At 58.8% G+C, this 27,770-nt stretch overlaps 2 protein-coding genes across 2 annotated transcripts; one reads left to right on the top strand and one right to left on the bottom strand.

Annotated features, from left to right (window-relative positions):
* Positions 1-1,863: 1,863 nt before the first annotated feature.
* On the top strand, positions 1,864-22,958 carry LOC128972436 (diacylglycerol kinase delta-like). Its single transcript, XM_054388417.1, is given in 30 exon segments — positions 1,864-1,903; positions 2,857-3,071; positions 11,901-12,011; positions 12,123-12,203; positions 12,412-12,516; positions 12,730-12,862; positions 13,060-13,166; positions 13,602-13,727; positions 14,097-14,199; positions 16,012-16,174; positions 16,271-16,379; positions 16,551-16,690; positions 16,834-16,915; positions 17,387-17,478; positions 17,720-17,819; positions 18,112-18,352; positions 18,597-18,698; positions 18,802-18,901; positions 19,280-19,387; positions 19,843-19,939; positions 20,018-20,125; positions 20,306-20,419; positions 20,609-20,743; positions 20,838-21,004; positions 21,115-21,232; positions 21,319-21,454; positions 21,457-21,605; positions 21,694-21,802; positions 22,331-22,461; positions 22,884-22,958. Coding segments are annotated over 29 exon segments (3,540 nt in total). The 5' UTR covers positions 1,864-1,903; positions 2,857-2,873.
* Positions 22,959-23,746: 788 nt separating this feature from the next.
* CCNB3 (cyclin B3) lies at positions 23,747-27,505 on the bottom strand. Its single transcript, XM_054388727.1, has 11 exons — positions 27,413-27,505; positions 27,247-27,330; positions 26,963-27,081; positions 26,398-26,479; positions 25,951-26,049; positions 25,679-25,771; positions 25,283-25,420; positions 24,679-24,852; positions 24,285-24,434; positions 23,982-24,112; positions 23,747-23,819 (listed from the first exon to the last, which is right to left on the bottom strand). Exons 1-11 carry the CDS (start codon positions 27,503-27,505, stop codon positions 23,747-23,749), a joined length of 1,236 nt encoding a protein of 411 aa, XP_054244702.1.
* Between the last annotated feature and the right edge of the window lie 265 nt (positions 27,506-27,770).

Genomic DNA, 27,770 nt, shown 5'->3' with positions numbered 1-27,770 from the left:
TGCTTGTGCAAAGCCACGTGTACGAATAACTGCAAGCAGACATGGAGGGGAATGTGCATACACATGTCTGTGCCCCATGGCCTATTTGAAACTCCTCCATGCAGCTTCAATTGCTGCCAGGCAGGACTGTGAACCTGGGGCATGGGGTTATGGGCACGCCACTGGGTACCAGGGCCCTCAGCACCTAAGTTGGATGTGGCCATGGGGTGGAAGGTCTGGGGATCCCTGTGTGGGACCCTAGGGGAGCTGCAGGCCAGCTGGGTCATTGTAGCATGAGATCTTCTTGGGCCTCCCAGAGATGCAAGGCAGGACCCAAACATGCTGAGGGAGCTCCTGGTACTGCTCTCTGACTCCCCATCACTGTAGTCTCTCCATTTTATGGACTCCTGGTCTATCTCCCTGTATTCCACAGCCCTGCTCCTCGGGGACCAGGAGCTGGGGGAGGATGAGGTTGTGGGGAGCAGTAACACTTCAGTGACATCTAGCTTCACTGGGCAGCCTGCTCCAGTGTCTCACCACCCTCTTTGTAAAGGATTTCCTCTTTATGTCCAACTAAATCTATCCTCTTTCAGTTTAAAATCGTTGCCCATTGGCCTGTAGCTATAGACCCTGGTAAAAAGTCTCTCTTTCTTTCTATATTGAAAAGCTTTCTATCTGAATAAGGTCTCCCCAGAAGCTTCTCTTCTCCAGGCCTGAACAACCCCAACTCTCTCAGCCTGCCCTCCGCCACCAGAGGGCTTCCAGTCCTCCCATCATTGCTGTGGCTTCTGGCCCTGCTCCAACAGGTCCATGTCTGTCCTGTGCTGAGGACTCCAGAACTGGCTCCAGCACTGCAGGTGGGGTCTCAGCAGAGAGCAGCAGAGGGGCAGAATCCCTTCCCTCCACCTGCTGCCCATGCTGCTGTGGTGTTTGGCTTCTGGGTTGTGAGTGCATATTGCCAACTCCTATGGTCTCTGTGTGTGTATAGAGGTGTCTGTGTGTGAGCCTGCCCATGCCTGCGCATGCCCATGCGCATATGCACATACAGTTGCATGGAGGTGGTGCATGTGCTTGCTCAGCCCTGGAGTGTGCATGCCTGTGCCTGTGTGGGCACGTGCACACACACATGGCAAAGAGTGCATGCGTGCATGCATGTGCCTGCGTGGGGGCAGGAACTTGTATGTGCATGGCAGCAGTGCATCTTTTCTCTCATGCCCAAGTTGTGCATACTGATGCACGGGTGGGTGTGTGCACACATACACCCATGACCAAGATGTGTTGTTGCCCACGCCACCCACATGCATGCCCTTGCCCATGTGGGTGGTGCACATGTATGTTCACAGAGGTGGTGCATGTGCCTTCCTTTGCCTAGGATGTCCAACGTTTGTGCACATGTGCTTGTTTTCACACACAGCCACAAACGGCTGGTGCTCATGCATGTGCCAACCTGTGCCTGTGCGAGTGGTGCACAATGATGCCCACGGTGGCAGTGCATGTGCTTGCCCGTGCCCATGCCGCGCCCACCCGTGCAGGTGTGGGCGTGCGCACACCTATGTGCATGGCAGCCTTGCGCGTGCTCACGTGTGGGAGGGTGCACACGTATGTGCACGGCAGTGGTACATGTGTTCTCCCGTGCCCATGCCTGTGTCCGCGGGGGCGGTGCACACGTATGTGCGCGGCTGCGGTGCGGATGCCCGCCGTGCCCGCGTGCTCGGGGCCGTGCGTGGGCCGCCGCTGCCGCGGTGCGCAGCAGCCCCGCCGCGCTGAGCAGGCCGGGGCTTGCGGCGCAGGGGCAGGGCCGGTGCTCCTGCAGAGGCACATCCCGGCGGGGCCGCGCTGCGGGCCGGGGAGGGCTGCGGCCGGGGGCCGCAGGAGGAGCGACCTTGCACCGGCGGCGGCGGCGGCGGCTCGGGGCGTGCAAGGTGTGTGCACGGGAGGGCACCCTCCACCTTCTCGCACCGGGCGTGTGCGGGATGCTCGGCGGAGACCCGGCACCGGGAAGCGCCGAGATTAAAGGGGGGGGTGCGAAGCCTGCAGCGAAGAGGAAGGTTCCGCCCGGGAGAGGGGGTAGGTAGCTCTGTGGTGCCCTCGCTTCTCCCGCCCCCCCACGCCTCGCCTCCCGAAACGCTTGTTGCTGTGCGGGGAGACGGCTCCGCGTTTGCCGGCAGCTGCAGGGGAGGTGGCGGGGCCGAACCGCGAGAGCCTTGCGGGGCCGGGCACAGAGCCCTGGGGTGCCCCTTTCCATACCCCGGCCCGGGCACGGCAGCTCTTCATCCGGCCAAGCGCTTTCGCCCAGGTATGTGCCCCCCCACGGCCCGCCCACTGCACCCGGGCTGCCCCCACCCCATCCCACCCCCACTCCGCTGCCATCTGCCCAGAGCTGGCGACCCCACAGGTGCGGGACCGGGGAGTGCTCTCAGCCCTTCCCGGCTGCCAGAGCAAGAGTGATGGCAGGAGGCAGCTGCTGCTTTTCCTCTCTGGTAACTGGGGTTATTGGTATCCCCAGCACCCTGGGGATGGGCACCGGAAGGGGAGGCTGGACTGGGCTGCAGCAAGGGAGGTGCACCCCAATGCCAGGGCATGGGGTGGCTGCAGTCTCCCACGTCAGAGTGAGAGGTAGTGTTGGGGTACCAGGCAGGGTGGGGGTGAGTTGGGACACTGAAAAAAGGCAAGGAAGGCAAACTTTGCCTACACAAGAAGCCACCCTGAGCAGCCTTCGTGATGAAGAAAATGCCATCTCCCCTGATTTCCAGGATTTCACCTCTCAGCTGGCTGAGCCATACAGGGTAAGGTGTGCATCCCCTTTCAGGACTCTTCCTCCACTCCTCTGTGTCCTTGCCCTCCCAGGGCTGTCACAGGAAGTGGTAAAGCCCTGAGCCAAGCCCACTGAGAAGATGGCTGAGAAACTGGTGGCTGGGGACCTGTTCCTGAGGAAGACCCGGGAATCAGTGTCATCCCTGGACTCGGACAAGCTGGCACCCATCTCGCCTGAGGCGGGTGGCGAGGAGTCGTCCGACAGCGAGGGCGAGCAGGAGGACAGTTCCCACAAGCTCATCCGGAAGGTGTCCACCTCTGGGCAGATGAGGAGCAAGGTCAGGGGCATGGGAGCCTGGGGTGGGGGGCTTGCTGGTGCATGAGGGCCCTGCTGAGAACACCATGGGGGGGATTGCCCACTCCAGAGTGGAAGTCAGTGCCAGGCACTTGCTGCTTGCAGACCCAACCGAATCAGTACCTAGGCAAGTGCCAGAGGGGTCTGGTACCCTGTGCCCTGTGGAAAGGCACATGGAGAAGCTGCATACCTACAATGGCAGAGTCAGCATTGGTCCTGTGGGGCTATGGAGCATGGATTTTACCCCTGAGTTGGAGGCAGGGTGTCTTTCATACTCAGACTGCCCCTCCAAATGGCCTTCATCCACGTTTCTATTCCTTGGGTTCCCCTCCTGCTCCTAGGGAAAGGAAGCTCTTCTGTGAAGGCTCTGCACCATGGCTGCACTGGGGGTAAGATTCAGGGTCATTGTGGTGCTGTATGCTCCTAGGATCCCCTGTCCTGCTATATGTACCATGCTTGCAGGGGCCTGGTGGGTGGTAAAATGGACTTGGCATCTTTCCTGATGCCCCAGATTAGTTTGGCTGTGCCAGACCCCCATGGGCCCTGTTCCCGCAGCCTTCCCTAGATCCAGTCCCCCACGGTGATTTGCTGGGTGGATGGGGACACCTTTAAGGTCAGACGTGACATCCCCAGCATTGGCATGAGGGCAGCTTGTGTGTGCACGTAGCTTGCTCAGAGGAAGCTATTTTGATAGGACCTACAAAAATAATGGGTACGGTGCCTTCTGGCCAGACAGGAGTGTGTGGTGTTGGTGTCCTCAGTGGATGTGGTGAAATGGCCAGGCATCTCCTGCCTGAAGCACAGGGGGAGATAAACTGGGCTGAAAGCCAGGTGGGAAGCAGAAGGGGAGGAGGCTTGAGGAGGTTTTGGGGAGGAGGGATGTGGGCACGACGTGAGGGGGGTGCTCTGGGAGACATGCTGAGTGAGTGGTCCCTTTACATCCACCTCCTGGCTGCGGGAGGAAGGTGGTGGTGTGGTGTGACTCAAGGCAGTGCCTGCGGGGGCTGCTGTGCTGTGGAGCGGGGGACCCTTGTCTTGAGGCCATGCCAGAAATTCCCCTGCAGCTGTCTCCTGGTCCCAGCCACACTTTGGTGGGAATTTGGTGTCCAGGTCACCCTGGGTGGGGGGGGGTACAGCTGAGAAAAGACCATAGGGGAATGCAGTTGCAGGCAGGGGTGTGCCTCTGGCCTGTGATGTTGAGTGCTGTGGGCACTGAGAGAGAGAGTGGGAATTGGGTGGTGTGCAGGATCTGGTGGCACCTCAGGGCTACTTGGGGATGGGACAAGCTCCCCTCCCACTGGCCCAAACCTGGCTGTTGTGCCAAGTCTGGCACAGTGGCATGTGGAGGGCAAAGTGCTTTTGCCCAGGGGTGTGGAAGTCGGGACGTTGCATGCTCCCAACTCGGCACCTTGGGGTTTTCCTACTTGGCAAGAGACATTTCTGGGGCAGGCAGTGTTTGGGGGTGGGGGGGGAGTTTGTCTGAGTCCTTCTGGCTGCCAGAGTGAGGAAGGAATGTACCTCAGTTTCCCCTTCTTTGGACTAGACTAGCATCTCCTCTGCCTACTCTGACCTGGGTGCCAGGTGGCTGGGGATGCTTAGTGCTGAGTAGCCTCCTGGAGGGGCAGTAGCAGCAGCCAGTGGAGTTTTGCGATCTGGCATTTGCTGTGCCAGAGGGATTTGCTGTGCTGTGGAGCACGGGGGATATTGCAGAGAGTAGACAGTGCCAGGAAACTTGAGAGACAAGGGTGGATGGCTGGGCTGTGCTCACGTCCTGCAGCAGCAGCACAGGGACACAAGCATGCCCTGAGCCCTCAGCCCAGGCATCAAAGCCCCTCTATTCCATCAGCTGGTCTGGCCCTGTGGGCTGCCAGGCTGCGTGTGAGCTGCCTGCTCCCCCTGCCTGCAGTGCCTACTGCCCGCGTTCTGCCCACTGCCGGCAATTAGCCATGCAGGAGGTGATGCCGCGCAGTGTGCCAGGCAGGCAGGCGGTGTGATGGATGGGCAGGCTGAAAGGATATGGCTGGGTTAATGGCCCGCGGAGCTGGCACAGGAGGAGAGAGGCATGAGAGCTGGGCAGGGCTGGTGCTGGAGGGGGCTGTGCGTTCATCGTCCCCCCGCCTCCGCTGAAGTGTTTTCAGTATCAGGGTTCAGGGTTTTCCCGGAGGATCCCTTTTCTTTGGTCTGGATGGGTAGGACCGTGTTTGCCAGCTTGGTTCCTTGCTGGCTGGGCTCCTTCCTTCCCTCTGGAGATGAGGATTTCGGGATGTGATCATTGCTGTGACCTGGGTCGGGCTGTCCCTGGCTCCCAGCCGTGCCGCGGCAGGCACATGTGCTGCTTGTCCCTCTGGCTGCAGCCACAGCCATGGCAGGCACCTTTCTGAGCCACTGTGACACCCCTGTGCACCCCATGTGGGGTTGGGAACCATTGCCTGAACCCCAGAGACTGGGTCATGTATGTAATTAGCACACAGCTAATGAGGGAGCAAGAGTTTCATGCCAGGGCTGCAGCTCCCAAGAGATAACCAGGTTAGCAGTGGGGAGAGGGGCATGCTGGCTTATTGTTTTGGCTGCTTGTGGTGGTCACAGTGCTGGAAGGGGTCTGTAGGAGCTTGTTGTGTTGAGGGGTGGGTAAGGGTTGGGTCCCTTGCTGCCCATTCACACTGAGTGGCAAGACTCTCTTCCCTGGTAATGGGAGTGAGTGTTTTCTCCCATGCTAGGGTGTTGTCCAGCCCCATGGCGACAGGAATGGGTGAGGATGATTTTGGAGTCTGCTGAATCCTTCTGATTGCTGGTTCCCGCTCCCAGCGCCTCCCCCAGAATGCCTGTTCCCGCATCCCCTCCACAAACCTCCCCATCAATCACGTCTCCCCACTCCACACCCCCGGCTTGACTTTCTCTGGCTGTAATTGCGGGGCACCCTGTGTGGCTTTGTGCTGGCTTTGGCGTGGAGGCGGCGGGGCCATTGTGCTCGGTGACAATGACAGCTGCCAGGCGACGATACCCCTGCCGAGCTCAACGGCCCCAGGACGATGGGGTCTTGCTGCCTCTCCCTCCTCCTCCCCACTTCAGGGGCTGCTGGCTGCCTGCAGCAAGTATTGGGAGTGCAAGGGCAGAGTGGGAGGAGGATGCTGTCCAGTGCTGGTTCCCTTGGAGGGAAGGGGTGATGGAGAAGGAGTGGGCACTGGCTCCAGGGCTCACCAAGATATATGGGGTGCTGGCAAACAGGATGAGGGGCACATCATGGCTGCGTGGGCTGGATGCTTGGCTCCTGGCACTGCCTTAGCACAGGCTTCCCCAGCAGCTGGGTGGAGGTGGGGAGCAATCTGGCAGCTCCGCTTGGTTTGCCCCAGGCTGCAAGGAGCTGCAGCATGGTCCTGGGGTGCTTACACTGGGGCTGGGGGGCTGTAGGCACCAAGGGGAGCATGGGAGGCTGCATACCTGGGATAAGAGCATTGCCCATGGGGTGAGCACAGTATGCAGAGCTGTGACAGGCAGGAGCATGGTTTGTCTGCTATTTAGAAAGTGGGACCATGTTACCAAATTCCTGAAGCTGGGTACATCGCAGCTGCTTGCTGGGTTGTGGGGGGGAGGAGGGGGAGGTGGTGCTGCTAGCATCCTCCTGGGAGGCTGGGGATGGTCACTGTGGTTATTGGTATCCCAAGGAACAAGTGCTCCTGGTCCTTGCTGGAGGCACTGGGCACCCCACAGGCTCAGGGTGCAGCAGGGTGAGCTGTGCTCGTGGTTGTAGGGGTATTGGGGCAAGTGTGTGGGGCCTGGCAGGGCAGTGCTGCAGGGCTATCTGCTGAGAGCTGGATCCTGGCCAAAAGACAAGGAGAGCAAGGTAAGACCCCTGGGGCCAGGCCTGGAAACCTCCTTCCTGCAGTGGAAAGGTGGCATGTGCATCCTCCTGTCTTGACACTGGTGAGGGACTGGAGCATCTCTCATATGGAGAAAGGCTGAGAGGGCTGGAATTGTTCAGGGAAGGGAGGCTGGGGCTGTGGGGTCCTCAGTAATGTTAAGAAATATTTGAAGGAGTGCATTGAAGAGGGAACTGAAGAGCCCCTTCATTACTGTCCTCCAAAGGGGCATTTGACACAGGTGAAAAATAGGAAATTGCGTCATAATACAAGAAAACACTTTTTCTGCTGTGAGATTGGTCAAACACTGACACACACTGCCCAGAGAGGCTGTGGAGTCTCTATACATGGAGATACTCAGAAACCATGAGTATCTTCATGATCATGGACCACTCCAGATGACTCCTGCTCGGGCTCCATCCCCAGAGCTCCCTGCCAGCCCCAGCCATGCCCTGGCCAGCCAGCACCAAAGCCTATTTTCACTCCAGCTGTGCCCCTCATTGGTCCCAGCCTTGCGGCATGTGGCCTGCTGGGGGTTGTTGAGGGGACCATCTGGTCACTGGGTCACCCCCTGTGGAGGGACCATGCCACAGGGCACAGTCACTCCCCCCTGCAGCAGGGCAGGGGAGGCTGGGCTTGCTGTTGTTAATCAGGGCTCGCTGAGATGGTGCCTGGGGTGTAAAGATAGCCCCAGTGTCGCTGGCCGGATGTTTGTGAGGTTTCTCAGATGTGCTGTCCCCTCCCCGCTCACATTTTCCATTATGCAAGTGCCACTCTCACCCGCCAGCAGCAGGGCAGGGTGGGAGAGCTGCAGCAGTGCCCACCGGTACTTGGGCACAGGGGGCAGAGAGAGACCGGCACGGGGCAGGCTGGCATGGGATTCCTGCCAGCAGGATGCTCGGAGAGCAGTGTAGCTGTAGAGAGGGAAGCAGGAGCTCATCTCTAAAAAGCAAGTGAGGGTCGTGACTGCTGGAGGGTGAGGCGTAGGAGGGATCACCATTCCTCTGGGGCTCCTTCTCTCGTTGCTCTCCTCCACGTTAATCCTCTGTCCTCTCTCGATGGCCTGAGCAGTGCCTTGAGGCACCACATTTTGGCATGTCAGGACTGGTGCTGGAACCTCCTTTCAAGGATCCCCTGGCAGCACTTTGAAGGGGGACTCACGGTCCTGCAGTGGCAGCAGGTTGCATCCTCAGGGAACGTGGATGCAGATCAGTCTGTGGAGATGTAGCACCCTCTGGGCACCGAGCCCCCCGGCTGCCCTGTCCCGGAAGAGCTCTGCTGTACCGCAAAGCCTGATAAGGTTTCCAACCGACTGCAGCTCACAGCCTGCCCAGCAGATGCTGGTGGCCTTGCAGCTGAGCTGCTTGCGGGGCTGCTGGCTGTCCAGACCCTGGCACCTGCCAGGTGGGAATGAGCTCTGAGCCATCCAGAGTGGTGTTTGGAGGAGGGTGGCTGCGCGGGATGTGGTTGGTGCAATGCAGGTCAGTGCACTGGGGGGGCTTCAGTCCCTTCTCCTCCTCCCCCAGGGGAGACATGATGTCGCCATGGGGCCAAGCAGATCCCATAAGGAGCAGTGTAGGGCTGCAAGCTAGGTGGGTAGCCGGTGTGGTGGCCACCAGTCATATGCGCCAGCACCCCCAAATAACAGCATTCCTGCCTCTTCTCTTGCAGCTCCTTTGCTGTCCAAGCTGATCTCAGCAGGACAACCCTCCTGCCCCAGCTGTAGTCAAACTTGGCTGTACTATGAGCTCTTCCCTGGGGTAGTGATGGCAGAGCTGGGAGAGCAGGAGGTGGGTTTGTAGCAGCATCCCAGGGCTCTGCCTTAGGGCTGAGGGAAGAGCTGGCATTTCTGGGGGCACCCTGGACTGGAAGAAGCCCTGCTGGGGTATTGTCCTGGAGGGAGGTGAGCTCACCAGGCTGCACTTTAAGACCTCTTGCCTGTGCCAGGCACACAGCTAACCTGTGGCATGATGGCCCCTGGGGACCAGCCCAGTCCTGGTGGAGAACATGCCTGGTGGTTGGCCATCCTCTTGGGGCTACTTTTAGCTACCTTCTCTCTAAGGCCCTGTGCCATGTGCCCTTTCTGAGATGTGGCTGAGACAGGGGTGGCAGTTTCTTTGCAGACACTGGGTAGTTTCGTTCTTGCCTTTGCCTTCCCACCCTTTGGGACCTCCCTGGGCCAGTGCTTGGCACGTCCCAGATGGTGCTGAGCCCCCTGGACTGGAGAGGGCATGGAGGGTCTCTGAGATAGGGCAGGGGAGGGCTGGGGCAGAGCCCCACAAAGGTGACCTGGCCTTGGGCTGGTGCCTGGGCAGGTCGCATATCACTGTGGCCATTGGCAGGCCATCGTGCTGCCTTTCTTGTGGGGACAAAGCCAGCAATGGCTTTGCTGGAGCTCCATGCAGTTCTGGCCAGGGCTCACCAGCCTGAAAAGCTGCAGTTGTGGTAAGTAGAGGGGCTAGGGCTCAAACAAGGGTGCAGGTCGCCAGTACGTAGCAGCCACCCTGATGTCAGTGACTGTCAGTGTCCCTGGAAGCTCTCTGGGAGGAAGGGGCAGCCCCTGCCCTGTGATTCAGGTGCATGGCTCCTGCTTCTGGCAGCTATAGGGTACCTAACAGCCACTTGCTATTGGGGATTGTATTGTAGTAACCCTGGAGCCCTGGTTGAGGCTGTGGGGAGCCAGCATGGCAGGGGTGATGCCATCCTGGCATGTCTTGCCTGCTGGCCTTTGCCATCCCCACTTCTTTCCTGTTTGTGAAGGGGAAGTGATGGCCTTGCTCAATGCTGTCTGCTGCAGTGCAGCTTCCCAGTGTGTGGCCAGGTCTGCTGGTGGCCTTTGGCCATCAGGTATCTTCCAGGTCTCTTTCTTACTCTAGTGCCAAAAGCAGGGGTCCAAAACTGCAGAGGCACTGGGGAGCTGCTCCTGGCACAGGGCAGCACTGGGTGTCCTGACTGAAATTCATGGACAAAACAGTCAGGCTTGGTTGGGTGGCTCACTCCAGAAACAACCCTTCAGCACCCCAGGCAGAGTGCTGGCACCTGCATCATCATCCCCAGAATGGCCAAGGCTGCGACATCGTAGGGCTGTTCGATGCCTCGTTGCCACTGGCTACCAGGAGGAATTGCTGCAGCAGCTACAGTGGTGCTGCTGGGGGTGTTTCAGCTCCAGTCCACTCACAGGAAGGATGCCATGCCACTGGACAGCTTTCCTGGCTGTATTATGCCACCCACCTGGAGCCAGACAGAGCTGGGCACCATTGCCCATGCTGTGACAGCCCCAACCCACCATCACAAACCTGCCTCTTCTTCCTTCTTGTCATCACGTTCTCCTGCTCCTCGCCATTATGGGCTCCCCCGTGCCGCTTACTGCTATAGCATGCTATGACTGCAGCAAACTCAGAGCTTGTGCTTGCATTTGCTACATCCAAACGTGTGTAGTGGAAGTGGTGTTTGTGGTTGGAACCCCCGACCATGGCAGGACCCTGTCCTGTCCTTTCCTGATGTGGGGCAGGGACTGCTAGGATGGATGGTTTGTATCTGGATTTTGGGGGTCACAGCGGGACTCCTGCAAAAGGCAGCACTCCCCTTGCTGGCCGTGTTGCATCCTGTGCTCAGGACAGTTCTGGGCTCACCGTGTCCTGTGTGTTCTCACAGCTGGGAGGTCAGGCAGGGGATATGGTGGGTCCCTGGATGCTGGCATTGTGGACACCACAGCTGTTTGAACCTGCACCAACACTTGCAAGGCAGCACGGGGCCATCTGCAGGCAAACCCTGCACCAGTTTCATCAGGCAAAAGTGTTGATAGGGAGCCATACAGGCTTAAAACATCCCTCTCTGAACCTGAGACTGTGAGGTGAAGGAGAGCTGTGGACATCCAGTTGCATGCCCTGGGGAGGGGCCCTTGGGGATGGATTAGGGGCTTGTGGGAGTTGAGGCTCAAGGAGCACCTCAGGTGAGCTTTTAGCTTCTTTGTCACCTTGCAGGCTCCTGCTACTCCTGGTGCTCTGGATGTCTTGTTTGGAGTGGGGCCGTAGGGTTTAATGCGAAGGCCAGAGGACTATGTGCTGCAGGCTGGCGGGTGCCTGGGTGTTGCAGCTCTCTTTCGATGCCCTCAGTGTCCATCACTAATGTGCTCTGAACTGCGCCTGGCCGCGGCGGGCCGGGATCTGATAGAGCGCCGCCGCGGCTAATTGCGGAGGAGCAGCTGAATGGGGCTGCCGGCGGTGTTTAAAGAAGATACAATCAAAGATTAGGCAGTGCCAGAGCATCTCTGCCACCCTGCTCAGCACAGGCTTGTAGCCACGTTGCAAACGCTAATTAATTGAGCCTTGTAAACACCGCTGCGAGGAGGGTAAATATTGGCAGGTGCTGTGGATCGGGGAGGGCAGAGGGCAGGCTGACAGGCTGCAGGGACGTGCTGCCAGGGGATGCTCTGCCTGCCACTGGTTGTCCTTGGCCCCAGGTTGTCCCTGTTGGGGGCTGTGGAGGACAGCACGGCTGCTGTGTCCTGGCCATCTGCCTTCCAAGCCAGCAAAGGTGATGGGGCTGCAGTGCCTGGGTAATGCCACCTCCAGGATTCAGTCCTGGTGGTTCTGGGGCATCAGTGTCCCTTTCAAGAAAGCTCCCCTGGCTTCAGCTCTTCCCTCGGTTGCCTGGGAGGGGCATCAGGTTGAGGGTCTCCAGGACACTGCTCTGGGTGGGGAGAGACAGATGGCAGCAGTAGCTCATCCAGCAGCATCTTGCCAAGTTGTATAGTACCTGATGCTTAGGGTATGGTGGGAGATGGACATCATTTACCCTGCCACATCCAACACAGTGTGAACCCCAGAGTGTCCCCTGTGCTCTGGGCACTACTTAACTCCTGAGGTCTCAGGGACTGGTGTCACTGAAGGCATGGGGGGTGGCTTTGCGGGTCCTGGGGGTTGCAGGAACTTATGACCCTTTGGTCTCTGCAGAAGAGTGTGAAGGAAGGGCTGTTGCTGAAGCAGACAAGCTCCTTCCAGAGGTGGAAGAGGCGATACTTCAAGCTGCGGGGCAGGACACTCTATTACGCCAAGGATGCCAAGGTAGTCTGGGGGGCTTCCAGCACACTCAGCCAGGGGATCTTGAGCCTACGAACCTGGCAGGAGCCCAAATTCACTACCTGATGGGCTGGGGCTCCCATTTCTGCCCTGCAGTCCCTAATCTTTGATGAAGTGGATCTTTCTGATGCCAGCGTGGCTGAGACCAGCACCAAGAACATCAACAACAGTTTCACGGTGAGGGAGCTGCCAGGTGATCCTTTGTGCCCCTGCCCCTCAGCGAGGAGGCACTGCAGACCCCCCATCTTCCCACAGAGCCATGGCCTCGTGCTTCTGGAGGTGGCATCAATGGCAGTGTGCTGTGGGCTGCTGGGGGCTGCTGTCCTGGGGACTGGCTGGCTGGGGGTGGCCTTACAAGGGGACACAGAGGTGGTGGCTGTTGCAGGTGATCACGCCATTCCGGAAGCTCATCCTATGTGCAGAGAACCGGAAGGAGATGGAGGACTGGATCAGTGCCCTAAAATCTGTCCAGAAGTGGGAAGTCCATGAGGTGACTGGGATGGGAGGCTGTGGAGGTGCTAATCTGTGAGTGGGTATTCCTCAGCCGTTGGCTGCTGGACAGGAGCTGCTGCCCTTGGCACAACCCTGTGGGGAGGACAGGAGCTGGGAGTGGGGCTGGGGGTTCCCAGAGGGGCTAGGAGGGAAGGAGCGCTGGCTGGGGGTCCCGGGAGACTCACAGGGCAGGACTGTGCCCCCTCATCAGGCCACCCAGTTCAACATGGAGCACTTCTCGGGCATGCACAACTGGTACGCCTGCTCCCACGCCCGCCCCACTTTCTGCAATGTGTGCCGGGAAGCCCTCCCGGGGGTCACCTCCCACGGCCTCTCCTGTGAAGGTCAGTGCTGGGGTCCTGCTGGGTGGTGGGCTAGGGCTGGGACCAGGGTGGGATACCCTCTCTGAGGCTGGCCTGGAGCAGGATGGGTGCAATGCGATGCCCCCTGGCTGCTGTCACGAGCCGTGGAGGGACTGGGGACCAGGGCTGTACCTGCCATGAAAACTGTCCCTACTCCTCACCTGCTCCCTCATCTGCAGTGTGCAAATTCAAGGCTCACAAGCGCTGTGCTGTCAGAGCTACCAACAACTGCAAGTGGACAACCCTCGCCTCCATTGGCACTGAAATTATCGAGGATGAGGATGGGGTAAGCAGAGGAGTCCCCATGGGAGACTCTGGCAGGACAGAGCGATCAGCAGAGCTGGCCTGGCTATGCCCAAATCAGGAGCAGGGGGGACCCTGTCACCTAGCTGTCCTTTGTACTGTGTGGCCTCTGGACTTGGCTCTGCAGGGACATAGTCTGGGGACACATCCTCTGACAATTCTGATCCTGGCATCAGGATCCCTTATAAACAGCTCCACAAGTGGAGCCACCCCAAAATGTTTGCTGGGGACATCCCTGCCCTGCCCTGCGTGCCTGTGGCCACAAGGGGCCAGGCGGACAAGGACAAGAGGGCAGGGGAGGGGTCCTGGGGCTGCCTTGCCTTGCTGTGGGGCATCATCTGTTACCAACCTCTTCCACTATGCTTGAGGGAGGGGGTGGCAAGGGTGGTATGCCGTTGGTGACTGTCCCTTTCTGCAGGTGACCATGCCCCACCAGTGGCTGGAGGGGAACCTGCCCGTCAGCGCACGCTGTGCTGTCTGCGACCGTGCCTGTGGCAGCGTCCGGAGGCTGCAGGACTGGCGATGTCTGTGGTGCAAGGCCATTGTAAGGACGATGGGTAGATTCAGATTGGGTGTTAGGAAGAAGTCTTTCACCATGAGGGTGGTGAGACACTGGAACAGGTTACCCAGGGAGGTGGTAGAAGCCTCATCCCTGGAGGTTTTTAAGGCCAGGCTAGATGTGGCTCTGAGCAACCTGATCTAGTGTGAGGTGTCCCTGCCCCTGGCAGGGGGGTTGGAACTGGATGATCCTTGGTGTCCCTTCCAACCCTAACAATTCTATGATTCTATGTGCCTGTCCCTTTCCCCCTTGCCACAGCACAGAGAGCACTGCCCCTGGCGGCTGCATTGCAGACTGTCTGGGCTGTTCACTGTGTCCCCTCGCTTTGCTTATGCACGTGTCCTGTGTCCTCAGGTTCACAGTGCCTGCAAGGAGCTCTTTGGCAAGAGGTGTCCCCTGGGTCAGTACAAAGTGTCCATCATCCCACCAACTGCCTTGAACAGCATCGATTCAGATGGTGAGTCCCAGAGGGGACAGGGCTAGGCTGTGGGTGGGGAGGGACAAGCTGCCAAGGACAGGGCTTTGAGCTCTGCTGCCCGCTTTGGCTTGTGGCACTGTGCCCACTTTCCTGTGGGGTACTGGGAACACCACCATCAGTAGGTTCCAGAGTCAGTGCCCCTTTCTGCCACACCCTCAGATGAAGGCTGCCTGTTGCCTTGTGCTCTGCCCCAGGGCTGCAACAGTGCTGGCTGCAATGAGGTGGCACTGCTTCCCCAACCGTGACTTCAGTTGCTCTTGCCAGGCTGCCTCTTGTGGTGACCCTGGTCATGGTTTCTCCCTGCTGGTAGGTCAGCGGAACCAGCCTTGAGACCCTGACATGGGGTGCCCCCTGTGACACCCCAGTGGTTCAGGGGAGGATGAGGCCCTTGCTTGGATTATTTCTCAGTGTCTGAACTACAGACGTTTTTTTCATAGTGCAGAGCACAGCTTGCCCTGGCACAGGTGGCTGTGGGGTGCTGCTGAGAGAAGCAATGCCTTCCCCCATCTCCCTTGCCCTCTCTGGAGGGGCCCAGCTGGCCTTTGCTGAGCAAAATCTGTTCTTCTCCACCGGATATTTCTTTCCTCCTTTAATGATTTTCACTGCTCGGCTCAGCCGGTGGCTCATCTGCTCCTCGTTACTCATCGGGATGCTGTCAGGGCAACCATCATGCAGCTTCTCTGGCTTCAGAGCCGCAGCAGCTTGTGATGTCTCTGCCCTGTCCCTCTCGTGGTGGCCTGGTCAGTCAAAGCCAACACGGCTGTGGGGTCAGCAGGGCTCTGCTGCGGCAGGGAGCAACCCGACGAAGCCTCCAGCCCTTCCTGTGGCTGAGCTGTACCTCCCCAGCGTGTGGGTACCGCTGGCAGTAGGCTCAGCTCCCTGCTGGCAGCCCACGCTCTGACTCAGCAGCCCCCGGCGCTTTCCTTTGTGGATCTGCTCCGCTTGCTGGGCTGGCAGCTGAGATCCAGCGATGCCTTGGCTGGGTGGTGGTGGGTGCCAGGATGCTGCTCCCTGTACCCTGTACAGGGCAGGCATTGGGGCTCCCAGTTGCATCCTGTGGCCTTCGGGTGTGGTGGCCACGGGGGTTGTGCCAGTGGCAGGGTTGTGCTTACCCTGCCGCAGCATCAGCAGGTCTACCAAGGGAAGGAGCCAGCAGGCACTGGCTCACGGCTGGGGGACTGGGATGGCCACGATGTGCCTGAGGCAGATGCAGGCTGCAGGCCAGTGATCGATCCTCTCCTGCCTTGGGCATATTTCATTCCTGTCTCATTTCTTTAAAAGCGTGGTGCTGACTGCCAAGCCTCCCGAGGCTTCTGCGTCATTTGCACCCACCCCTGGCAGGAGCAGGCAGCAGAGCTGGGGGTGACAGCTGGGACTGATCATGCCCACTTTGAGTGCCACTCCCAGAAGCACCCCCAGGTGGGAGTGTGCCCTGGTCCCGTGTGGTTTTGCTGTGTCAGTCCCAGCTGCACTTGCTGTTGGCACAGTGAGGAACTGACCCTCCTGAGTGCCTAGTGATGGAGCTGAAACCTAACCTGGATCAGCCCTAGTGCTAGCCTTCACCTTCCTTGTTCTCATCCCACCTCATTCCCTTTCCCATCCCCACTGTCATCTCTTCCTTCCACCCCTCACCATCCCCTGGGCACCCTGATTACTGTCCCTACTGCCTGGCTTTAGCACAGCCAGCACAGTCAAGGCATCCACAAAGCCTCTGCTCTCCTAAAGTATCTCCATCACTGTCATGGGGTGGGAGCCAGGGCTGGGTGCCTGACTTGCTAGGGCTTGCTGCAGGTTTCTGGAAGGCCACCTGCCCCTCGACCTGCTCCAGCCCTCTCCTGGCCTTCGTCAACTCCAAGAGCGGGGACAACCAGGGCGTCAAGTTTCTGCGCAAGTTCAAGCAGTTCCTCAACCCAGCCCAAGTCTTTGACCTCATGAATGGGGGCCCACACCTGGGGTGAGCACTGGCCTGGGTGCTGCAGGGTGGCTTCAGCAGAGTCCTGGCAGGTGCCTGGCACAACCCCCAGCCCCTCTCTCCTGTTCCCCCACCCAGGCTGCGCCTTTTCCAGAAGTTCTCCACCTTCCGGATTCTGGTGTGCGGTGGGGACGGCAGCGTGGGCTGGGTGCTGTCTGAGATTGACGCCCTTGGCCTCCACAAGCAAGTGAGCAGGAGTACCTGGCATCCCTAGCAGAGACTGGCACTGTGCCCAGTGGAGCTGGGAGCTCCACTGCATGCCCTGGGATGCTGCAAGCGGCAGGAACAGCAGGGCTGGGGGTGTCGTGGTTGCCCTCAGGAGCTGCTCTGACCCCCCCACCCCATCTCTCTCCCACAGTGCCAGCTGGGTGTCCTGCCCCTGGGGACTGGCAATGACCTGGCACGGGTGCTGGGCTGGGGCAGCCTGTGTGATGATGACACTCAGCTGCTGCAGATCCTGGAGAAGCTGGAAAGGGCCACCACCAAGATGCTGGACCGGTGAGCGTGGTGTGGGGCACATGCCTCTCATCTTCCCTCCAATCGTCTCTCACCTCTCAGGCAGTCTGTCCTCATCCCTTGCCCATGTGTCCCTGTGCCTGAGTGCCAGGAGGTGGCAGGCAGCAGTGGTCTCTGCTTGGCAGGTGGAGTGTGTTCACCTATGAGGTCCCCAAGCAGTCCCCTCCAGCCCTGAAGGAGGAGGAGAATGGGGACTCCAACATCCAGGTGGGCACTGCTGGGCACTGAGAGGGAAGGTGGGGATCAGGTTCCCATTCACCTCATCAGCTGGTTCAGGGCCATGCAGAATGGGATTGCACAGGGAGAGGTTGTGCTGGGGCCCTGGGGATTGTAGCTGTGCCAAGATTGGCAGCCAACTGCCTGTGATGAAATGAGTCTGGCAGGTCTCAGATGGGCACCTACACCTGGGAGCAGGCAGCATGGTGAGGTGGAGCTGCCAGCAGGCTGTTTTTGACTCCTGGTGTGCTCCCCCTCAACCTCTTGCCTCAGTTTCCCTTCTGCTGTGGCTGAACATGCCCTCTACCCAGTGACATAGGCATGGCTGCCCTTGGGGCAGGGGAGCAGGCTGAGGAGAACAGCTTGTCCTTGTTCCGGGACTGGCCAGGCAAAGCTCCATCCTGGTATGAGGTGCCCAGCAGGGTGCCATGGCTTCAGCTGTCCTCCCCTGTCTCCCTCCAGGCCCAGATCTCACACTATGCTGACTCTGTTGCCTTCCACCTGGCCAAGATTCTGGAGTCAGACAAGCACTCAGTGGTGATCTCCTCTGCAAAGTAAGGAGGAGGCTGTTGGTGGGGATGCCAGAACTCCCAGCTGGGCTGGGGACATGTCTGCCAGGCCAGGCAGTCCTCTGTCTGGCCACCAGCAGCTGCCAACTGTGCTGGTGCCGGACAGATAACCAGCACCACCCCTCTGGTGCAGGGACACGTTATCCTGGCAGCCCCCTGGGCTGTCTTCTCTGCCCAGCTGTCTGTGCCATGCCCCCCTTCACACACCTGTTGCTTCCCTTGGCAGGTTCCTCTGTGGCACTGTCAACGACTTCGTGGCTGAGGTTGGCCGGGCTTACAAGAGGGCAACGGAGAACAAGCAGGAGGCTGAGCTGATGGCACGGAAAGTGGGTTGGAGGGGAACTGGAGAGCTGGGGTGGGCTGGGTGCCACAGCCCCTGTGCAGTGGAGGGGCTGGCAGGGTCTGCTCTGATGGTCTGTGTCCTTGCATTGGGGTGTGCTGTGCTCATGGTGCTCAGGCACGCAGGATGCTCTAGCAAGCATGGGGTACCCAGGCACTCAGGGTCTCTAGTCAATTGTGGAGTGCCCAGGCAAACACAGAGTGCCCAGGGAGCCACCCAGCACTGGTGAGGGGTCAGCAGCTTATGCCAGGGTGCTGAGTGAGGTGGGCATCCCACAGTGTGCCATGCTGAATGAGAAGCTGGACTCACTGGTGAGGGAGCTGAATGAGGAGGCTCAGGCCATCGTGGTCCCTGAGGGAATGGCACAGGCTACCCCTGCTGACACCAAGGACCCAGAGAAAGGTGGCAGCTTCAACCCCAGCCCGGTGCCTCGCATCTTCAAATCCAAGGAGCAGCTCATGCTGCGGGCAAACAGCCTGAAGAAAGCCCTGCGGCAAATCATTGAGCAGGCAGAGAAAGGTGAGAGAGTGGCAGGGGCTGGCAGCTCGCATGGCACTGCAGCAGCCTGGCACAGGCTAGCGCTGGACCCATGCCTTGGTTTCCCTCTCTGAATCCCTGGGGTGGCAGCAGGGAGGTTTGCAGCATGGGTCAGAGGTGCCACCCTGGGCCCTGCTTGGCACGAGACCGCAGGGCTGACTCGGGGAGGGGGCACAGGGCCATGGAGCTGCCCAAGACTCACTGTCATACCTCCCTTTGCATCCAGCTGTGGATGAGCAGAACAAGCAAACCCAAGCATATCGAGGCAGTGTGGGTCCCAGCAGGAAGGACAGCACGGAGGAGCTCAACAAGGAGGAGGAGAAGCTCAGTAAGAAGCCAATGTGACACATGGCTGGTCAGGGCGTGAGTCATGGGGACGGGCTCAGGGCAAGAGCCAGTTCAGCAGCTGCCTCCTCTCCCTCCCTGGCCAGGCTCCCAGCAGGAGACAGCAAACTCTGCATCCTCCCCCATCATCCTGGACCGGCCGGACACCTTTGGCAGCTTGCAGTTCCCTGAAGATCCCAGTGCTCTGTGAGTTTGAGGTCCTGCTCAGACCAGGAACCCTGTCCCACCTTTGCTGTCCACCTTGGAGCAGGAACAGGGCTGGGACCATGCTGCTGCATCTTGGCAATGGCTGCTGGGGCACATCCTTTGCCCAGCAGCGTGGCACCTCATGTTGGGAGCTTGGAGGCCCCCCTCCCTGGTGCAGGCAGGCCCTGCATGTGCCCTGTGTCCCACTATCCCACAACAGCCATCCCTGTTGGTTTTGGCTAGGCTGTCCAGAGCTAACCCCTCTGTGAGCTCACACTGCAGCTCTGGCAGGTTTTATACCCCATCTGCTGGTGCCAGCCAAGCTGTTGCCCATGTGCAGCTGCCTCCCACCCCATCCACCCTGTCTGCTGCTTTCAGCCACTTCTCAGAGAAATGTGTCATGAATAACTACTTTGGCATCGGCCTGGATGCGAAGATCTCCTTGGAGTTCAACAACAAAAGGGATGAGCACCCCAAGAAATGCAGGTTGGCTGAAACCATCCCCCGTACCACCTTTCCCCTGGGAAACCCACATCTACCCCTGGCTCACTGATGCCCACAGTGGGAGGGTCTGTTAGGATGCCAGGAGCCATGGGATCAGCCTGGGGATGACATGCCTGACTGGGAACCTTTTGCTGCGGTAGGTTCTCCACCTGTGCCTAGTGCTGGGTGGATGGCAGATTGCAAACACCCCTGGGAAGTGTGAACAGGCATGGGAGAGCTTGGTAGGATTCACCTGTTCCACACCTGGACAGGGGAGCTGTGCCAGCAGGGAAGGGTGGGTATCTGTGTGCCACATGCTGCAGCCTGCATGTCCCAGGAGGCAGTGGACAGCCCCCTGTCCTGGGAATGGGGAAACTGAGACAGGTGCAGGGCTGATGGTTGTGGCTGGCTGATTCAGCTCCCTCTGCCCCTCTCACCTGTCCTGCTTGGCCCTGCAGCAGCCGCACCAAGAACATGATGTGGTATGGGGTGCTGGGCACCAAGGAGCTCCTGCAGCGCACATACAAGAACCTGGAGCAGCGAGTGCAGCTGGAGGTACAGGGCCAGGGGCAACAGGGACTTGGGGCGGGGGCAGCTGTATGGCAGCCCCTCAGGCTCAGCCCTCTCTTGCAGTGTGACGGGGTGCCCATCTCGCTGCCCAGCCTGCAGGGCATTGCTGTCCTCAACATCCCCAGCTATGCTGGGGGCATCAACTTCTGGGGAGGCACCAAAGAGGATAACGTGAGTGCCAGTGCCATGGTGTGAGGAGGGGGGCACAAAGTCCTTCCTGCAGGCCCAGGGAATGTAGGAGCCCTTAGGCAGGGGCCTGGAGTGTCCCTGCCTTGGGCACAGACAAGGGAAAAAGCTGAGTCCCAGAAACGAGCCCAGTTTGGACATCTCACCTGTACTGGTCCCGTACAGAACTTTGGGGCTCCGTCCTTCGATGACAAGAAGCTAGAGGTGGTGGCTGTCTTTGGCAGCATCCAGATGGCTGTGTCACGGGTCATCAACCTCCAGCACCATCGCATCGCACAGGTACGGGCAAGAGACCTTCTGGCACCCTGAGTGGTGCCAGAAAGGTTTTGGGGCACCAACAGAGCCTGAGGCAGTACAGCTCATCTGAGCTCCTGGCTGGCACTGAGGGCTTTTCAGCCCTAGCACAGCAGCAGAAGCCCGTGGTGCAGCATGAGCTGTAATGCCAACTCCAGGCTGTCCACCCCACAGTGCCGTGTGGTGAAGATCACCATCCGGGGGGACGAGGGTGTCCCTGTGCAGGTGGATGGAGAAGCTTGGATCCAGCCACCTGGCATCATCAAGATCCAGCACAAGAACCGAGCCCAGATGCTGACAAGGGACCGGGTGAGCTCAGGGTCATGCAGCCTCTGCAGCAGGGCTGTGCTGGGGCACTGGGGGATGTGACAGGCTGAGGGGGACCATCTTTGTCCCCCCACAGGCATTTGAAAGCACCCTCAAGTCGTGGGAGGACAAGCAGAAGGGGGAGAGCTACCGAGCGGCTGCCCGGCCACGGCTTAGCTCGCAGCAGTCCATGGAGTACCTGACGGAGGAGGAGAGCAGCCTGCTGCAGCAGGTCTCACGGGTTGCAGAGACCCTCATTGCCAGGTCAGGATGCAGAAGACGCAGGGGAGAGCAGGGAAAACTTTGCTGTGGCTGCCCAGAGCTACAGGGGTAGCCTAGGGGAGCCCCAGCAGCTCCAGCCCCTCTTGCCACAGGATCCATGAAGCAGCCAAGGCTCACAAAGCTGTAGAGCAGGAACTAGCACATGCTGTCAACACCAGCTCCCTGGCACTAAGTGAAGCCCTCTCCAACAAAGCTGCTGGCACGTCAGAGGTGAGCTAGGGCTGGGGCACAAGGCAAACTTCATCCAAGCACCCCAGGATCCTGCTGTTCAAGGAGTTACCCCTCCCTGCCTCCAGTTTCTCAGCAGGAATGCAGCTGTGGAGGTAGTGCTGAGCATCAAGGAACTGTACACTGAGACCAGAGCATTCCTGGAAGGGAAGGCGGTAAGTGGGGGGCCAGAGAGCACCCTCAGCCCTGCACAGCTGGCACCTCCAGGGGTGGCAGTACTTGTCCTTGTCCTGTACAGCTGGACTCACCTCAGGAGGAAGAGGCACTGCATGGCCCTCTGAGTGTGCTGGGCCAGGAGCTGCAGAGACTGCTGGACATCCACTGGCTGGGGCCCATTGCCCACCCAGCAGAGGAGGTGGGTGCTCCCCCCAGGTCCCTGGGCATAGTTCACTGGGTGGCCCCAGCAGGGGCTGTAGAACCCTTCTCAGCCTGGCTTCTCACAGGAAAGTGCTAGCAGTGCCAAGGGCAGTTTCAAGCTTCGCCTCAACATCCCCAAGCCCAAGAAGGATAAGGACAAGGTCCAAAAGCAGAAGACCAACAGCATGCTCCCAGGTAAAGTGAACATTGTGCCAGGGAGAGAAGGAGGCAGGTACAGAGCACATGTGGGGTTCCCTACATGCTGACCTTTCCATTGGCCTTGTGTCATGGGCACACTGTAGAAGGACCCTCTTGGGGGTGAAGGGGGCATTGTCTTGGCTGCCTGGAGATGTCACTTTGTCACCAACAGTCCCTTAGATCTTAATTTTTCTGCTAATGGACATGGGGAGCCCCTCAGCCCTGTGACTCCACTACCATCACTGCAAGGGGGAGAAGTGGGCTATGGTACAGCTCAGCCCTTTGGGTAAGTCCCTGCCCCGGGGCTGGGTGTCTCAATCCAGGGGGAGAAGCTCAGATGCTCTGTAAGTAAGCCAAGGAGAGGAAAACTCTCTTCAGCCTGAGCCTTCTGCGTCCTCTGGCCCTGCCAGAGCTGGTGGTGTGAGGGGATGGTGGCTGCAGCCTGCCACCTCCACTGCCCTTTGCTGCCTGCCCTGCTGCATCCCTGGGGACCCTGCCTACTTCTGTGATTTTCCTCCCTGCTAGCGGACAAGTGGGGCTCCGAGGAGGTGGCAGCTTGGCTGGAAGCGCTTGGTTTGGGGGAATACAAAGAGATTTTTGTCCGGCATGACATCCAGGGCTCCGAGTTGATCCTGCTGGAGAGGAGAGACCTGAAGGTACAATCCCCACCTTGTGCACCCTGAGAGCCCCACCAGCCCTGGGGTGCAGTATCCTTCATCCCTCCTTTCCCCACCCCTTGCGAAGGGGGAAGAGGTGCAGACCCCACACCTGGCCCCCCTGGGCTGAGCTTACCCTGCTTGCAGATGGGCTGGAAGGGAGGGGGTTGGCTCTGGCCTTCCAGCTTACAAGGCTCCCTACACCTGCCCAAAGCAGGATCAACAGCACTATACCCTCTCCTGCATCCAGGGACATGCTTGCATGAGAACCAGAGGTCTCCTAGCAAGGACCATGCTCTGACAGGGAGAGCATGGAAGGCTGAGCCTTGCTGTCTCATGCTCTGCCTTGCAGCTGCCCTGCCAGTGAGAGCTGAGGGCTAGCCCCAGACCAGTATGACAGCTCTCCTCTCTCCTTCCTGCAGGACCTGGGGATCACCAAAGTGGGCCACATGAAGAGAATTCTCCAAGCCATTAAGGAACTCAGCAACCCACCATAGACCAGCAGCAGGGCAGCACTCAGACCATGTGCTGGGTCCTGCCCCTAGGGACCAGGGGTCAGGCAGGAGAGCTCCAGGTCCCCACTGCACCCCATCTGTTTGGATCACCCTTGCTTGCCTTGCTTTGTCTGTTTGTCCCCCAGTATCCCTGGAGCCACTGCTTCTCCCCAAGCCTGTGAGGCTGGAAACACTAAATCAGAGGTCTAGCCTCGAGGCAACGTGGCATGACCCCCCCCCCCCCCCGAGTCCAGCCCCTGGCATGGTCATCACTACAAGAGCCTGGGCTGCCATATGTGTGCCCAAGCTGGGGGCAAAGCAAAGACTGCCCCTTCCCCTCGTGGGTAGTTAAGCTGTGTAAATATTTGGAGAAAAAAAAATACTCATTGCTGCTGCTTGTGTAGTGTCATTGCCTGGGGAAATGAGGGGTGCAGGGAGGGTGTTGGGGACCTTGTCCCCTCCAGCCTTCACTCCTCAACTCAGTCCTTCCTGCTCCCCATCATGCAACAATTCCTGCCCCTCCCCAAACCCTCTGCCCCAACACAGCAAAAAGAATCACAGCTGAGGGGCTCAGCACAATCTCTACCACCATCTCCTAACCCCTGTCCTAGCAGCCACCAGCAGCACCTAAGACAAACAGCATTTTATTGACAGGTCCACACAACTTTTTTTTTTTCCCCACTCCCCCTTCCCCTTCAGTTAAAATTACTAGTTTTTTTTTTTTTTTATGTACAGGGTGCTCCCCTGCCAGAGGGCACCTGGCTATTTACAGGCTATTTACAGAGACAGGGCTAGCAGCTCTTCAGTTTCTCCTCCAGTTTGAGCATGTCCATAGGGGGGATTTTGGCAACCTCAAAGAAGACCCTGGAAGGAACCACACCAGCTTAGAGCTCAGCCACAGCCCTGACATCCATCCACCAGCACCCCCCCCAGCCCCCAGCTCTCTGAGGCACCCAAGGATGCATTGCTGGTACTGTCACCTTTGGTAGAGGGGGCAGGCAAGAGGCAGAGCCAAGTGACACTCACCTGTGAGAATACTTGGTGCGCACAGCCTTCAGCTTGTCACGGGGCTGATATGTGAGCAGGAAGTTCAGCCTCTTCACCAGGGCATGCAGGTCCTGGGAGCGGTACCCACTGTAGTACTCCAACGTAGGGGTCTGCACAGGGACATGGGGCCCTCTCAGTAATGGCACAGCCACCATCTTTCTTCTCCAGCCCTCCAAATCTGAGCATAGTCCCAGAGCATCACCCCTGCACACAATCCATCCACTCCTGCGCCCTGTGGTGCCTCAGAGAGCGGAGGGAAGAGCAGCTTGGGCAGGTGCTTACCCAGCCACCAAGGTTCTTCATGGTGAGGGCAAGCAGCAAGCAGCTGGCAGCCAGCTTGGAGGGGCTCTCCCGGGCGTAGTCATACTCCTGCAGGGTCATCTCGCAGAGGAAGCGAGCCAGAGTCAGCGTCTCCATGGAGGCACGGGCACACTGCAGCCAGACAGGCAGGAAAGGGCTCAGCCCTTTGGGCAGCTCTGCTCTCCACCCAGCCTTTTTGGGGGCTAGAGTGCTGCACAGGACACAGATCCCACACTCCCAGCCTACCACAGATTGGCACCCTGACTCAACTCTGTTGGTAGGGGCTGAGCAAAGCCCCAGGTCCCAGTGATGCACATCACCACCCTGGAGTGCCTGGGGTCACCTCAACAGCAGCCCACCCTGCTGCTGCACCCACCTTGGCAAAGCGTCGCAGGAAGCGGTAGGGGATGGGGATGTTGATGTCGAACTTGAGGGTGCTGAGGATGCTCATCTCCATGGCAATGAGCTCCTCTCGCTTGTAGGCATCGTCACAGATGTAGAGGAAGTCATCCACACACGGTGGGCACCGCTCCTGCCAGGGGCACAGCAGCTCAGCACCCTAACAGGGCCTTATCCTGGCAACACCCAGGAAATCCTACCAGTGTGCAGTGCCCACAATGGCTCATGCCCTGCCAGCCCCTGAAATGTCTGTGATAACATCCAGGGGGGCAAGTGTGATGTCTGTGCTGCCCCCACCCTTGGCTTTAACTCCAAGCCTTGTTTGCATGAGGTGAGCTCAGGTGTCCTGGGGGGTCCCTGAAGAGCAGAGAGGTGTCAGGTTTCTAAGGATACCAGGAGGCAGAATCCAGCACCCGAGACTGCATTCACAGCCCTTGAGATAGGAACATGAGGACAGACATGCCAGGTCAGCAGCTCTCGGGACAGTGGCCTGGCACTGCAGGGACCTGGTCTTCTCCTGGAGACTGTAGAGGCACAGCCCCCGCTTCCCTAGCACCCCAAGACAGCACACAAAGAGTCACCTCAAATTTGGAGGCGATGAGGATGGCAGTAGAGCCAATGAGCTGCAGCTTGTCCCTCATGCTCACCACCTCCACCAGGTAGTGGTCCACCAGCTTCACAGCCAGGTACAGTGTCTCGTGGTTCAGCTCAAAGTTCTCCTGCAAGGATAGGGGCAGGGTGTCAAGCAGAAGCTAGCTTGCCTGGCCCTGCCACAATCACTCATAGGCCAGAGGTGCCCACAGGGCCAGGCTCAGAGGGAGGAATGCAGGCTTAGCCCCAGCCTGGGGAGGGGAAACATTAGCTCTGCACTAGGGACACTTGCCAGAGTGTCTGCTGGCATACTGATATCCCACATGCCAAATGCAGGGTGGGAGCTGCTCTGTGGAAGGCCATGGCCCCTCCTCATGCCCACATACCTGCACCTCCACCATCCAGTCCACCAGGATGGCACGCATGTCCCCACTGATGTCTGGCTGCTTCTCCATGAAGTCAGGCAGTATGAATTTCTCCTGCCGAGGTACCAGCTGTCAAGGACTCTCCCTGGACACCATTGCCCTCAAACAAGTCTCCTCATGACCCATGCAGGCCCCCACCAGGTACTCAGAGCCTCTGGGCAGTGGGTGGCCCTGCCCACATGGTCACAGTTTTCCCAGACGGGGCTGCCACCCCCGTGCCAGACATCACCCACCTCTCTGCTCCGCATGTATTCAAAGATCTCCTTGGCATACTCAGCATTAGCATAGGGGTCACCCAACTGCTCTTTGTCTATGTCCTCCACTGATGGTACCTGCTGGGATGGAGGAGGCAGCAGTAAAGGGAATGCTCTGAACTCTGAGGGTGATGGTCACCCCTTCAGGGCAAGGCTACTGCACCTCTGCACCCCCTTCCCCTTCTGCACCCATCACTCTAGTCCCCATCTCACTTTCCCATGGGATATCTTTTGGAGCTAGAAGGTTATGGGGTTTTATCCTCCTCCCCAACTTCCCACCACTGCCCAGAGTACTGTCTGAGGTCCAGAGCACTGCCTGATTGTCCTATATCACTACTAGGTGCCACAGATCAGCCACATCAGGATGGGACTGGGGGCCAGGCTGCAACCCAGGGTCCCTGCCCTCTCATCAGAAGGCTTTGGTACCTTCACAGACTCTGGTTTCTCTGGCACAGGATCCTCCTTGGGCTGTGTAGGAGCCTCTGTTGGGGGAGTTTTCTTCATTGACCTGTGCAGGACAAGAGAGCAAATCATTGCTGGGAGGAAGGCACTCGTCTTGGATGAAAGTGGTTCTCCAGAGCCCTTTGGTGCTTCAGGAAGGGCCTAAATCATCCCCAAAATATCTCTATAGAGACTCTTAGAACCATTTAGGCTGGAAAAAGTCTTTAATATCAAGTCAAAAATTCCAATCACTAAATCACATCCCCAAGTGCCACATCTACGCATCTTTTAAATACCTCCAGGGATGGTGACTTCACCACTTCCCCAGGCAGCCTGTTCCAGGGCTTGACAACCTAGCGAAGATTTTTTTTCCTAATATCCAACCTAAACCTTCCCTGGTACAAACTGAGTCCATTTTTATCTACTGTGTGCCCTCCCTTTCTGGTTGATGGCCTCCATTAACTAAATGGAGCCCCCACCACTGCTTGTTCTTCCCCATGGGACAAGTTTGCAGGTGCTGGATGCTGCAGCATCCTCCCCAGTTACTCACTTTTTCAGGTTGATCTCATTGTTCTTGGCCACTCCCAGGGCAGCATGGGCCCTCTGGACCTTCTGTGGTGCTGCTTTCACAGCCTCTTTCTTCCCTGCCACGACCTGGTTCTTGTGAGCCTGTTTGAGTCAGAAAGGGGTATATAGAGGGGTGCACAGAACTTTCGTCCTGCTGACAGTGTGAAACACTCCCAGTTCTACATGCTGGAGGTGATACCCAGCCCCACTGCCAAGGTGAGGGCACATAGGAGGCCCCTAAGCACCCACCCACACAGAAGAACTCACATTGGTGATGTCCCCAAATGCCGACCTCTTCTTGGGCCCACCCTGGGGTGAAGATGGAGACCTCTTGGCCTGACAACTCTCTTCCTGTAATAGAGACCATTAGAAAGATGAGGGGCTAACTTTCCCACAGAAAGCCCTCACACCCCTTGCCCACCTCAGAACTCACCTTCTCAGGGTTGACATTCTCTGCAGCAGGGCCCACCTTGCCAGCTCGGGACTGCTTGGTGCTCAGCATCTTGGCGTTGCGTGGCAACGGCATCCTGTCCCTTGGCCTCTACCAGCAAGCTGGGAGCAGAAAGGGCTTGATGTGGGCAGCTGCCTGCCCCAGGGATACACTCAAGGTCTGGAGACAGAGCCATGGGACACTTGTCCCTCCCTGGTAGGGGGGGTGGTGGTAATGCAGCAGGGACAGGTCCCAGCCTGCTCCCTGAGCATGACAAGTGGAGGGTGCCCTGAGGCAATTCCAGGGAGAGTGCAGGTCTAGCTAGGGGCTCAGGGAAGGGCTGGCATGCTCATCCCAGGGA

This window comes from Indicator indicator, chromosome 17 (assembly GCF_027791375.1).
Source record: "Indicator indicator isolate 239-I01 chromosome 17, UM_Iind_1.1, whole genome shotgun sequence".
Taxonomy (NCBI): Eukaryota; Metazoa; Chordata; class Aves; order Piciformes; family Indicatoridae; genus Indicator; species Indicator indicator.
The sequence above is the reverse complement of the archived record's forward strand: the minus strand, read 5'-3'. Positions and strand labels throughout refer to the sequence as shown.